This window comes from Zophobas morio, unplaced genomic scaffold (assembly GCF_036711695.1).
Source record: "Zophobas morio isolate AGI-343-1 ecotype UQ-CSIRO unplaced genomic scaffold, CSIRO_AGI_Zmor_V1 ptg000030l, whole genome shotgun sequence".
Taxonomy (NCBI): domain Eukaryota; kingdom Metazoa; phylum Arthropoda; class Insecta; order Coleoptera; family Tenebrionidae; genus Zophobas; species Zophobas morio.
In genome coordinates this window covers 6772851-6785695 of record NW_026972135.1, presented here as the reverse complement: position 1 = coordinate 6785695, position 12845 = coordinate 6772851, and the positions used below count along the sequence as shown (strand labels likewise).

At 33.6% G+C, this 12845-nt stretch overlaps 3 protein-coding genes across 10 annotated transcripts; all 3 read left to right on the top strand.

Moving 5' to 3' along the window:
* The first annotated feature begins 635 nt into the window (after positions 1-635).
* On the top strand, positions 636-2269 carry LOC135138013 (zinc finger Y-chromosomal protein-like). The gene is made up of 3 exons (XM_064067827.1): positions 636-790; positions 852-908; positions 964-2269. Exon 3 carries the CDS (start codon positions 970-972, stop codon positions 2212-2214), a length of 1245 nt encoding a protein of 414 aa, XP_063923897.1. The 5' UTR covers positions 636-790; positions 852-908; positions 964-969; the 3' UTR covers positions 2215-2269.
* A 331-nt stretch (positions 2270-2600) lies between these two features.
* LOC135138457 (RE1-silencing transcription factor B-like) lies at positions 2601-3590 on the top strand. The gene has a single exon (XM_064068431.1). The coding sequence runs from the start codon at positions 2601-2603 to the stop codon at positions 3588-3590; it is 990 nt and encodes a 329-aa protein (XP_063924501.1).
* Positions 3591-3937: 347 nt separating this feature from the next.
* On the top strand, positions 3938-12520 carry LOC135137863 (uncharacterized). Of its 8 annotated transcripts, none has more exons than XR_010281952.1 (6): positions 3938-4035; positions 4592-4761; positions 5523-5645; positions 7637-12115; positions 12168-12271; positions 12321-12520. XR_010281952.1 is itself a non-coding variant. In XM_064067620.1 (4 exons), exons 2-4 carry the CDS (start codon positions 4612-4614, stop codon positions 11696-11698), a joined length of 4335 nt encoding a protein of 1444 aa, XP_063923690.1. In that variant the 5' UTR covers positions 3938-4035; positions 4589-4611; the 3' UTR covers positions 11699-12116. The 8 variants fall into 8 exon arrangements, 1 of the variants encoding a protein (XP_063923690.1); XR_010281950.1 differs by having other exon boundaries at positions 4589-4761; positions 12168-12263; XR_010281955.1 differs by having other exon boundaries at positions 4589-4761; positions 12168-12263; positions 12309-12520.
* Positions 12521-12845: the final 325 nt, after the last annotated feature.

Genomic DNA, 12845 nt, shown 5'->3' with positions numbered 1-12845 from the left:
ATGAATTAATGCATTAAGAGTAACAATTTGCTGATTTCATTTTTATTAATCCTGGGATGAAATTCAATCAAATAATATAATAATATAGCGTCCATTTTGTTACAAAACGAATTACTTGTGTAAAGTAATGAGTTAATATACAGGAAGTATGTTCAATAGTTTCAACATCACCAACCTGTGTCGTCGTAAATAAAATTATTTACTTATCATAAATATGTGGGGAATCTAATAAATTTAAAGTTCATTGCGCAATTTTTTTTTTCAAACACGTCACGTCGTGATTCACGCGTTTTCGTTCTACAGAATTGATTTCCTGATGAATTTATCTTCTGATTATGTTACTTTCGATAAAGTTCGAGATTTTTAACCTTTACTTAAATTGAAAATTTTAAATACCCATATAAATTATTATTATTATCATTCCACGAACCTAGATAAAAAAATATGCGAAAACAACGGAAAAATAAATTTTAATTGTTTTTTAATTACTTTATTTCACATGTTTCAAAAGCCACATGTTAGACAACGTGTATTTTTTGGATTTATAAAGAAAAGAATACGCAAGTTTGCTTGACAGCTTCAGCTTCTCACGACAGGGATTTTTGCACAAAAGCAAAAAAAGTTACTAGATTTGACATTTATACCGCATGGCGGATAGTACATATAATAGCAGGGATTGTTTACTCGAAGGAGCTGACCCAACAATTGAGGTTAATTGAGGTTAGCTAATCGCTTTCCAGAAAAAACGAAATGTTTTCTTAGATTCGGACGATTTTCCATCAAAATGTCGGTAGGAAAATCACATATTATGTCATCTCAGTTATAAACTAATTACGTTTTTGACATTTTAGGTAATGTGCTGATTGTATTGAAAACTACACTTACAAGTTTAAATTCATTATCGTTAGGTAAAGTGGCTTAAATAGTTATTTCTATACCGTAACAACACAGTATTTGTTGTAGACCACGATGTCAAATCTGGAATACTCAATAAAATTCACTTCACACGAAAATATCCCCAAAAACGTCCACCACTGTGAAGTTTGTCCATACTTTACAACATCATTTTTTCTCCTAGTTAACCACCTCAAACACCACAGTTCATCACTGCAACACTTTGACTGCGAGAGAACCGACATTGAAAGTTACTACTGTAAAGACTGCGAGTTCCACTCAAAGTTCACACTTACTTTCAAACAACACCTGCGAGAACATCACAGCATTAAAAAAGACTACCCGGACGAAAACACCATACAAAACTACACTTGTGACAAGTGCTCGTTTCAAACGAATTTTGCTTTAAAGTGGCTCCAGCACAAAACCACGTGTTTTGGAATTCCAGAAAATATCCCCATTTTTAATACCAGAAGTAGCGTTAAATGGTACGCTTGCAGCCACTGTATATTCAAATCCAAATACAAGCAGAGTTTAAAACGCCACATGACGCTCCATTTGGACGCCAGTGACTTTGAATGGTATCAGTGTAAATATTGTCCATACAAATCTAAACAAAAAGGCCATTTAAAAATCCACACAATCGCGCGGCATTTGGAAGATCAGGAGATTAAATGGTACGACTGTGATAAGTGTACATACAAAGCTAAATTAAGTGGTGATTTAAAAAGACACGTAAATTCGCACCACTCAGATGACCAGAACATTAAATGGTACGACTGCACACAGTGTTCTTACAGAACCAAAAGTAGTTACAGTTTAAAGCAACACATAAATGGACAACACTTAGACGAAAAGGACGTTAAATGGTACCAATGCAAAATGTGTTCATTTAAAGCTAAACTCGGCTGCTATTTAAAAAGACACATACAACGGCGCCATTTTGATGAGCAGAATATTACGTGGCATCAGTGTGAAGAGTGCTCATACAAGAGTAAAACAAACGGGGATTTAAGAAACCATGTTAAAGCTCACCATTTAAACGAACAGAATCTCCAGTGTAAAATGTGTCCGTATAAAGCTACGTGGATTTCTAATTTAAAGCGACATATAAATGCGCAACATTTAAGTGAACAGGAAGTTAAGTGGCATCAGTGTAAGTCGTGTCCATATAAAGCTAAAGCAAGTTCCGACTTAAAAAAGCACGTAAATGCGCAGCATTTAGACGAGAAGGACATTAAATGGTACGAGTGCAACAAGTGTCCATATAAAGCTAAGGAAATTTCGAATTTGAAAAAGCACATTTATGCGCGACATTAGTAAAAAATTTGAAATTATGAAGTCTTGGAATGAATAAAGTCATTAAAAGCGTCAAGATTTGTAATTTTTGTAATTATTTATGGTGTGAAATAAATTTTCATTGCTTATTTGTAACTACAGAGTTAGAGTCTTTCGATTTTTTTATTCAATGTGTATAATGTGTTGCATATCTTGTCAACAAAGTTACGATTGAGGTTATGTCCCATGTTGTGTTTCTCAATACATTTTTTGCTAAAAACCTCATCAAACCCCGAAAAATCAAGTAAGAAAGGTCATAAACGTAATCATAAAAAATAAATCATCGATTCAAGGGATCAGCAAACCTAAAAAATTGGATTTGGTCTTGTACAAAAAAATTGATTTTAATTTAAAATGTTCATGGTAAAATGTCGCTCCTGGAATACTGCCGGAAGGTCGTCCACGTGAAAACGCCCCATGAAAATGTCCAACACTGCTGCAAAATTTGCCCCTACTTTACAACATTGTCTTTTCTAATGGTAAACCACCTGAAAAGTCACCATTCTTCACTACACCATTTCAACTGTGAAACCTCAACCGTTGAAGTTTTCAGCTGCAAGGATTGCGATTTCCAGACAGAACTGACGCTTCTTTTCAGACAACACCTTCGAGAACATCACTCTGAACCAGAATTAAGTGAAAAATTCACAATTCAAAAGTACGTTTGTGAAAAATGCGGCTTTGAGACACATTTTTCAGTAAAGTGGTTTCAACATAGTATTGGTTGCTCAAAGAATAGGGAAATTGATGAACCATTTAATTTGAATGAGGTGGACGAAAATGGCCTTATGTGGTATCATTGTGACCAGTGCAAGTTCAAATGTACTTGGGACAATTTGTTACAAAAACACAAGCTGAGGATGCATTTTAGTTATATTGAAGGCCTTTGGCACCACTGCGTGAAATGTGCATATAAAAGTAAAACCCAGTCTACTCTAAACAGGCACATAAAAGTACTACATTTGGAAGGAGAGGATATTAAATGGTATAAATGTGAACAGTGTTCATATAAAGCTAAAATTCGGTACGCTTTAAACAGACACATCAAAGCAAAGCATGTAGATGAAAAGGATATTAAATGGTATGAATGCCAAGCTTGTTCATATAAAGCCAAAAAGAACTGTGATTTAAAAAGACATATAAATTCCTTGCATTTGGACGAAAAGGATATCAATTGGTATGAGTGTCAACTGTGTCCATTTAAAGCTAAAAAGCACTATATTTTGAAGAAACATACAAGTTATAAGCATTTTAATGAACAGGATAGTAAGTGGTATGAATGCAAAAAGTGTTTGTACAAAAGTATGTACTTGTTGAATTTAAAAAACCACGTGAAAGAGGTCCATCTAAATGAGTAAATTCTATTCTAAAAAATTCATCAGGCTGTGAAGAAAATAATTGGCTTTACTTGTCAACCACCAATACAAAGTTATACAGGGGAAATCTTGTTATCAGTATTTTTATTCAATACAACAAATGTAATAATGTAATCAATGTCTTTTGTGTTTTGATAAATATTGTAAAAGGGTTTATTAATTTTGTAGTTTTTTTTTAATAAAGTGGAACATTTTGTTATGTTTAATTTTTACTCCCCAAGCGGAAAAAGTAGGTCTATCCATAGTCGTAATAAATAAATAATATTTATTCTTCAATAAATAATCTAATCAAAGTATGATGTCATCATCAACACTTTAGCAAGGACATACAGATGAGTAACTTCAACATTTGGCGGTGAGGAATTGCTGTAAAAGAGTTTGTGCGAAATCGAGACGTTCGTTTTGGAAAATTTTACCTTCGTTTTTAGTAAGTTTACGTAATTTAATTTTTAAATGTCAAAATTAGGTATACTGAAACCCATAACACAACAATAAAAAAGACGTTTTGATACATAACCTCAAAATAAAATATCTCTGCTTGGGAAAGGGAAAAACCAAATTACTGTATTTGAACATGAAACATTAGTGAAGGAACATAATATCGTTTTATCGTAAGGCAATATTTGTTCGAATTTTTTATCTCTTGAAGGTCTTGATAAAAACGAAATTATCACATTTCCTAACTCCACCTTTAGAAACAAATTGTTGCAATACATTAACAAGTTCAGAGCAATAATTGTGAATTAATATTGAAATCCAACAATTTATTTTATTAAAGTTATTTGTGATATTAAAACTAAACTTTTTGACGGGTAAGTTGAAAATTACAGTTAGGCTGTGTAATACAGGGTTATAAATTCAAAACGCAACCAATGCAAAATTTTGAGATTACGTCATTAAAATTGATTCGGACTTGTACTTCTAAATACCACTAGTTTGCTTTTAATTGACGGTTTAGTCACTGAATATTATGTTTTTAGCAGGCACATTCAACGTTGTCATCATGGACTCGGGTTCCGACGAAGAAATTCGACGATGGAAGGAAGACTTAAAATGTAAAATAGAACAAAGAAAACGAGAAAAGCGTGAACAAAGAAATACTACTCTCTCACAAACTCGGCAATCTGAAGAGAGGCTCCGGTCTACAAAAACGGTATTATAATTATTTTTACAAATTCAATAAAATTTTGAAGTGGTTTTTAAAATTAATTTGGAAGTTCAAAGGCTTTGAAAATATTCAAAGGAATTCTGCAACGTCTTCCAGTTGTTGTTAGCCTTGAATTTTTGAAATTTGCGTGAAAAGGAACATTTGGAATTAATTTTGAAAAATTCTTAGAAATTTTGACGATACTAGAAATGCTATGAAGTAAGGAGTAGTCAAGACTCTGAAGACTAAGAATAGAACAATAGCTGACAAGAACGTCGTCAAAATTTCGTTATGATCGATTGATTTCGGATAAATACATTTCTTTTGTTCTTAAAGCTCCAAGTAGCCCAAAATTTCTAACTATTAGAAAGTGCAAATGTCAAGGCTACCAAAGTAGTAAAAGTGCGTTTTCACGTCCTTCCGTTGAAATTTTGGACATTGGCAATGGGAAATTTTTAAAATTAATGGAAGACTAAGAAGGGGTCGATTTTTGACAACTACATAGTTCGGAAAATTAATTCTGAAATACTTCATGGATTTTTTTAGAAATAACGTATTCAAAGCACTTCTGTAACGTCTTTTAGTTCTTGGACCTTTGAAATTCGGACGAAAAAGTATTTCGAACTAATTTCGAAAAGCTCGTGTGAATTTTTTTCGTTACGAAAGTCGTCGAACTTGTAATAACAAAAATAATTCGTTCATTCATTCATTCCTCAACATAACTACTAAAAAATAATCCTACTAAGAGTGAAAATATTTTTTTTCAGTCGACAGATTTAATAACAGAAGATACCAATCAACACACTAAAAATGCCACTGAAGAAAGTGTGTACCCAAAGAAAAGCGGACAAATAGATATAGAAACAACGAATAAGTCTTTTCGAGAGAAGGTAAATATATTAATCAGGAAATTCATTTTTCTAATAAGCCAGTTGTGGTCAAGATATATTCAATAAATAGAGTGCCATTAATAAATTTTTGTGGCTACATGGATTGTCGTTTGAAAAAAAAAAAAAACAAGAAAACGCAGGAAAACACTAAATTACACACTACAATTTACATTTTTCATTTTGGAAGCAAAGAAATGTGGAAACCGTAAAAAACGGCCAAAACTATTGTAATTGTTATCGATGCACAAAAATACTTCGAACTCTGTAATGTTGGTTGCCTATTTATGACGGGTCAAAAAATTGGAGAGGATCCCTGTATTCCAGCTCTAAAACTCTCGTTGTGAAGATTGTTTACTTTCATTGACTCCTACATAGGGGAGTCCACCTCCAGATTTTCCTCAGAAGTGTTAAGGTCGATTTATAAACTGTCGCTGACGTTGCCGTTGAAAGTTGGCACGCCGTTGGGGTGACGTTCGAGATGACCAACTTTTAACATTTGTCGTTACGTTGCCGTGTGCTGCCAACCTAAAGGAAAAATCCCCTGAAGCCTGGAATAGATATGGGTGGGGCTTAATTTTTGGCTTGTTTTTTTCTTAATATACATGGTATATTACGAATCTCCAAAAAACATGTTTTTTATTTCTTGTAGAGAAATAAGGATTTTGCAATTAAACTCCTCCCCCTTGGCTCACGACGAATAAATCTTTTGGTTTTCTTTTTTCGTTAACACATTTAGTTTTCTTTGTATAACACGATTACTTAAGAACATGTTTCACAATGGTAATTTCTCGTAGACAAATTAGGATTTTGTAATTAAACTCCGCTCCTTGCTTTACGACGAATAAAAAAAATCATCAGAATTAAGATAGGGCGGGTGGGTGGCGTTATATTTTGCCTTTTTTTTTCTTAATATACATAGCCGTTTTTTCACAACAATAAACTTAGAACATGGTTAAAATGGTAAATTTTTGCAGGGCAATATGGATTTCGCAATTATAGGGCGGAGCTTAATTGCAAAATCGATATTTCCTTATACAAATTTTCCATTTTAAACATGTTTTAAGTTTCATGTTGTGAAGAAAAGTCTACATATACTAAAATAAAAAACAAAATTTTATCTCAATTGTAATGACTTTTTTATTCGCCGTAAACCAAGGGGGCGGAGTTTAATTGCACAATACTTATTTCTTTGCAAAAGATTAAAAACATGTTTTTGAGTATCGTGTTTCAAAGAATACTAGGTATATTAAGAACAAAAAGAACAATATAAACCCCGCCCACCCACCCCATCTCAATTGTGATGATTTTTGTATTCTTAGACACTTAAAACAGGTTTAAAATGCTAAATTTTTGTAAGAAAATATGGATTTTTCAATTAGGCCGCCCCTAGGTCTGGCAATGAATGAAAACTTCATTACTATTTAGATTAGGGCAGGTATGGGTGGGACTTAATCTTTGGCTTTATTTTTTTCTTATACTCAAATATACACGATACTCTAAAACATGTTTTTAATTTCTCGTAGAGAAATAAGGATTTTGCAGTTAAGCTCCGCCCTCTTGGCTCACAACGAATGCAAAAAATCATCACAATCGAGATAGGGCGGGTGGGCGGGCCTACATTTTGCCTTTGTTTCTTAATATTTGTAGACTTATTTCGACAACAAGAAATTTAAAACATGTCTAAAATGTTACATTTTTGTAGTAATCAACTTAAATCCTCCACTTTTTCGTATAAATGAGAATTTTCAGCTTTAAAAGCAACGTCAGCGGCAACAGCAACTGCAACGGGAACTTCAACGTTAACAGCAAATTTATAAATCCCACTTTAGAGTCGTAGATAAAACGTCGTATCTGACTCTTTCAATAATAAATATCTTTGATTTCTAATGTGCACATAATAATTTTAACTGGCTCATTTTATTCAAGTCCATGTTTTTAAAGATATTATAGTTTGTTTCAGTTTAATTATTACAATGTTTCTTTATTTTTAGACTTTTCAAAAAAGATCAGGGACTACCGATAAAGGAAAAAAATACGAAGATATGATTATGGCTAATGTCATACTTCAAATGGTAAGCGACACTAAAATAACCGATTTCAACATTTCGTCGAATGATGCAAGTTTTGGTGATTTCGATGACGTAGTAATACAAATTGAGACAGATCGAGGTACTGAAACAACAGCAATGCAATTAAAACACAGCAGTCGAGGAAATTTAGCGATCCAACAACTAGCAAGCAAGAGGGGAGATTTTAGCATAAGCAAGTATTTCAATTCTGCACAAAATTTACTGGACAAAGCGCAACGATTTGTATTATTCACCAACAATAAATTGAATATTCCGGACAAAGCAAAGTTCAAACTCGAAGGAGAAGAGTTTTACCTAGAACCGAAAAAAGTTTTGGCTTCAGAAAGCAGTTACGAGGTTTTAGAAATCTCTAAAAATGTGAATTATTGCTACAAATTTGAAATTATAGAAGATCAGCGGACTAAAGAAAATTTAGAAAAAGTTCATCAATATCAGACATTCTTTAACCGCTTTCGTTTATACACCAACCAAGAGCCTTTGGAAACTCTTGCGACATCAACGATGGATAGATTTACTAAGATGTTTTGTTCTAATGAAGAAATATTCAACGCATATTTTAAATTCATATCGGAATGGAGTATGGAACAAGGAACGAAGGAAAAACTAAGCAAAAAATGTACGCAACGTTTAATTGCACTTCGTCTGCTTTCTCCTCATATCGAACCTCTTGTTTTTGGTCCGGTCAGTGACGAAATGAACATCCTTCGAGACGCTATTTGTCATTTCGACATCACGTTATTGGGGAAAGAAGGCAGCAACGAACTTAAAAAATTATGGGGCGACTTGAACAAAAATATTGATCTCAAAAAACTAAACAAAGTGCGATCACGATATTGTCTTTCTTCTGCTAATATATCTACTGTCGAAAATCTTGACGCCAATGTGTTGACGCAATTGTTATGGTTGATGGATAAATGTCCGTTAATCGTAAAAGAACACGAAAATGTCGAAAAAGCTATTCAGCTCTGCCGTGATACAAAGTTTGTTTTAATTGGTGAAGGAAAATGTAAAAAATGGATGAAAGTTCGTTCCGTATTTCTCAACTTGTCAGATTTAGAGTCAAAACTTGAATCATGGGAAAAAGTGTTAAAAAAATTTACTATTTCGTTGCAAGGGAAAAACGCGTTTAATTTAGAAACTGCTTTTGAGCAAAATGAAGACTTTTTAAAGCACGTAACTGTGAACAAACTTTTAGAAATGTCAAACGGTTCGTGCTATATAGGTGGACAAAAGGAAACTTTTCCCAATATTTATATCGATAGATATTTGTCGGTCACTATGATTGATATTAAATATTTAGAACATGTTAATCAAAACACTGTTATCGTTCTCAACTGCGAAGAAAATTTGGAGCAATTAAAAGTATCTAAAAAGCACATTCTGATAGATATAAACGATTTTCTCAGTAACAGAGATTCCAAAATTTACCGCACTCCAGTTGTTATAATAACTAAAAATAAATGTAGCGAATCTGAATTTCACAAAATATGTTCCAAAATAATAGACTCCAAAATTGTGCATCATTTTGATTTTCTTTATAACAAAACTTTAGAATGGATCCGAAGTAGAGGGGACATTAGTGAATTGCGAAATTATAAGTTAAGTAATTATTCCCAAAACGAGAAAGAGTTTTGGTCTTTCGATTTAAACAACAACATTAATTTAATAACAGGCGATCCCGGAATGGGCAAAACTGAGTTGACAAAAAGCTTAAAAAACAACTGTTGTTTTAAACATTGGACGGTGATTATGACCCCTCAAGATATTAATTCATTGTCTAAAACTTTACAAACTTGTGACGCATCAGATTACTTAAATCGGTTCGAATCATTTATCTTAAACGAAAAATATCGACATCTTGAACGGTTCGATCGAGAATTTTTCAAAATGTGTTTGGAGCAAAACAATGTCGTTTACGTGTGGGACGCTCTCGACGAAATTTTAATTATAAATGTGGACGTTGTTTCAGACTTGATTCTTATATTATCACAAAAAGGTTTCATTCAGTGGGTTACCGCACGACAACACTTAATGTCGTTCCTTGAAACAAAATTTAATGTATTGTCGATGGGTATTAACCAGTTCAGCGAGACCGAGCAAGAAGATTATATTAGAAAACGTCTTTCCAGTATTATTTTGTCCGACGACATGGAAAGAACGATCGAGAAAATTAAATCAACGTTTGCGTTCACAAAACACATCGATATTTTGGGGATTCCGCTTCAGATTTTTATGCTTACAGAGATATTCCGTCAAAATAAAGAAACTTGTTTAGAATTGAACAACAAGTTTCTCTTGACTGACTTATATCGTTATTTTATTGACGGAAAATTTAAAGTCTTCTTTGGAGGCAAGGTGCCTCTAAAAGGTGACTATTGGGAAGAAGAGGTCAGAAAGAAAAAAGAAGACAAATTAAAGCAGTATGAAAAGTTCGCACTTGAGTTAATATTTCCTGAAGAAATTTTGAAGGAATTAAAGATCGACTGTTCACGAGATGTAAATTTAGTTTCTGAAGATTTTGCAACTGTTGGTATCGTCACTGGATCACAATTCGTGCACGCGTCTTTTGCTGAGTATTTCGTTGCCTCGTATTTTTCTAAAAATTTTGAAATGATACGCAGAGACATATTTTTTGATCAAAAGTACAATAACGTACGGTTTTTCTTCGACATGCTAATTGTTAAAAAATCACCGGTGCACATCGCGGTCTTGTACAGAAATTTTGAACAACTAAAGAGTTATAATGACGAAATAATAAATCGTAAAGACGACGGTGGAAGAAGTGCCTTACATCTCATTTGTTCTTGGGGACAAAGACATCCACGTTTAGAGGTATACGAGGAAGATGATCTTTATGTAATCGATGACTATTTCTTCAGTGATTCGCTAGAAACGAGAGAATATTTTAACGCGTTGCTATTTCTCTTGAACAAATGTGAAATTTCAGAACACGATTTGTTGTTTAAAATCACACCTTTGGAATGTTCTCGAGAAAGTGAAAGTTTGGGGGCTGAGCTGCAATTATTGCAGTCGAGAAAGTTACAGTTGCAACAATTGTATAGTACAAGTGATAGAATTAATATTTTGTATCACTCTGCTCGGTTAGGGTACGACGAAGCGATTAAAGGGGTTATTTCCGAAAATTCTGGCTCCTCTTACAAAGAAGTAAATTTTAGTACTGCACGCTATAGTGAAACTCCTTTGTTAGCAGCTTCCGAAAAGGGACACACCCTTGTTGCAGAATACTTGGTAAAGTGCGGAGCCGAAGTCAATCGCGCTACTCATTTTGGTTGGAGACCGCTCCACGCAGCTTCCTCGAACGGTCACTACAAAATTGTCGAATGTCTAGTGAAACGCGGAGCCGAAATCAATCGTTCTAACAATTATGACGAAACCCCGCTTTTCGCAGCTTGTTTGAACGGCTACGAAAAAATTGTCGAATGTCTAGTGAAATACGGAGCCGAAATCAATCGTTTTGATAGTGATGGTTGGACACCGCTTTATGCCGCTTCCTCGAAGGGTCACTATAAAACCGTCGAATGCCTAGTGAAATACGGAGCCGAAATCAATCGCGCTAATAGTATTGGTTGGACACCGCTTAACACAGCTTCTCTGAACGGTTTCGAAAAAATTGTCGAATGTCTTGTGACATATGGAGTCGAAGTCAATCGTGCTACAAATGGTGGTCGGACACCACTTTATTCAGCTTCCTCGAACGGTCACTATAAAATTGTCGAGTGTTTAGTGAAAAACGGAGCCGAAATCAATCAGGCTAATAATATTGGTCGGACACCGCTTCACGCAGCTTCCTCGAACGGTCACTATAAAATTGTCGAATATTTAGTGAAATGCGGAGGCGAAATTAATAGGGCTAATAAAGATGGTTGGACACCGCTTTACGCAGCATCTAAGTATCAACATACCAAAACAGTAGAATTTTTATTAGCAAATGGTGCAAAATAATTTTAAACTATAGTACTCAAAGAACTGTACAATTTAAGGCTTTGTTATATTAGTACAGATTGTTTCGTAACTTGTGACAAATTGTTGACTCAGTTTTTCCAATCCCATTGTCTAAACTCTATATTCTTAAAGATTTTAGATACACCTTAAATTTTAAATGGAATTTTACATTCACTGTGCAATAGGTTAAGACTTTTTTTTTCAAGATTTTTAGTTCAACGAGCAGATTGTGGAAGCAATATCTAGATTGATTTATACTTTTTAGACTTTCTCGTAAAATAATTTTCGTAGTAATGCTCTGGATGTTTTCCTTCTCCAACTAAAATGATTTTGATTTTGATTTTTTTATTTCATTGTTAATTTTTTTACAACCATATCCTTTGCTTCACTCCACTGATTGCAACGTTTTCCCTTGACGTGAGTGTACATCTTCACAAATATTCTGCTTTATCTAATAACAAAATTTTAGTAAAACATTTTTTGGTAAGCCAAAAAAGGAGAGTTCCGATAAAACGTGACCATTACTGTACAGCATGGAAAAAATGGAAGGCACAGATAAACTATGGTATTTAGGTACAATATTAAAAATAGTGTTTCATTTACAATGTAGGTGTCTCCATAGCTTAAGACTACAAATTCCTTATCGCTCATTGAACAATTACCAGATGAAAGTTCTACGACAACCACTCCGAACTTCAGAAAAATGTACTTTAGCTGGAAACGTCGTTCTGCAACATCTGTATCTAACAGAGGAAACAACTTTCTGTAAATCAATGAAAATAAATAAAATACAATAAATATTCAGGTTTTATATAATAATAATATTCTATTCTTTCTGCTTGCCTTAGTTCCCTTATCTTTAGAGAGCGGATTTCTAGGTTTAATGCTTTTTGTGAAAAATGTAAGCACTTCAAAACTTTTTTTATATCTGTAACTATGATACAATTTGGAGCCATTTGACACATTTTTTTATGCTTATTTGATTTTTTTTCAATTTTATGCATATTAAAACTTATATGCTTATTTAATGCTTTTTTCGACGAATATGAGTTTTATTGCATATTTTGTTCAAATGCTGGCCTTGTCGGGATGACAAATACTTGTTAGTTAGCCGCATCGTGTCGTATGCATTTTACCTGGACTTGAC

Coding starts and splice junctions, on each gene's coding strand:
- LOC135138013 (XM_064067827.1), top strand. CDS start 970: ATGTCAAATCTGGAATACTCAATAAAATTCACTTCACACGAAAATATC.
- LOC135138457 (XM_064068431.1), top strand. CDS start 2,601: ATGTCGCTCCTGGAATACTGCCGGAAGGTCGTCCACGTGAAAACGCCC.
- LOC135137863 (XM_064067620.1), top strand. CDS start 4,612: ATGGACTCGGGTTCCGACGAAGAAATTCGACGATGGAAGGAAGACTTA. Junction 4,762..5,522: donor GGCTCCGGTCTACAAAAACG/GTATTATAATTA, acceptor ATTTTTTTTCAG/TCGACAGATTTAATAACAGA. Junction 5,646..7,636: donor ATAAGTCTTTTCGAGAGAAG/GTAAATATATTA, acceptor CTTTATTTTTAG/ACTTTTCAAAAAAGATCAGG.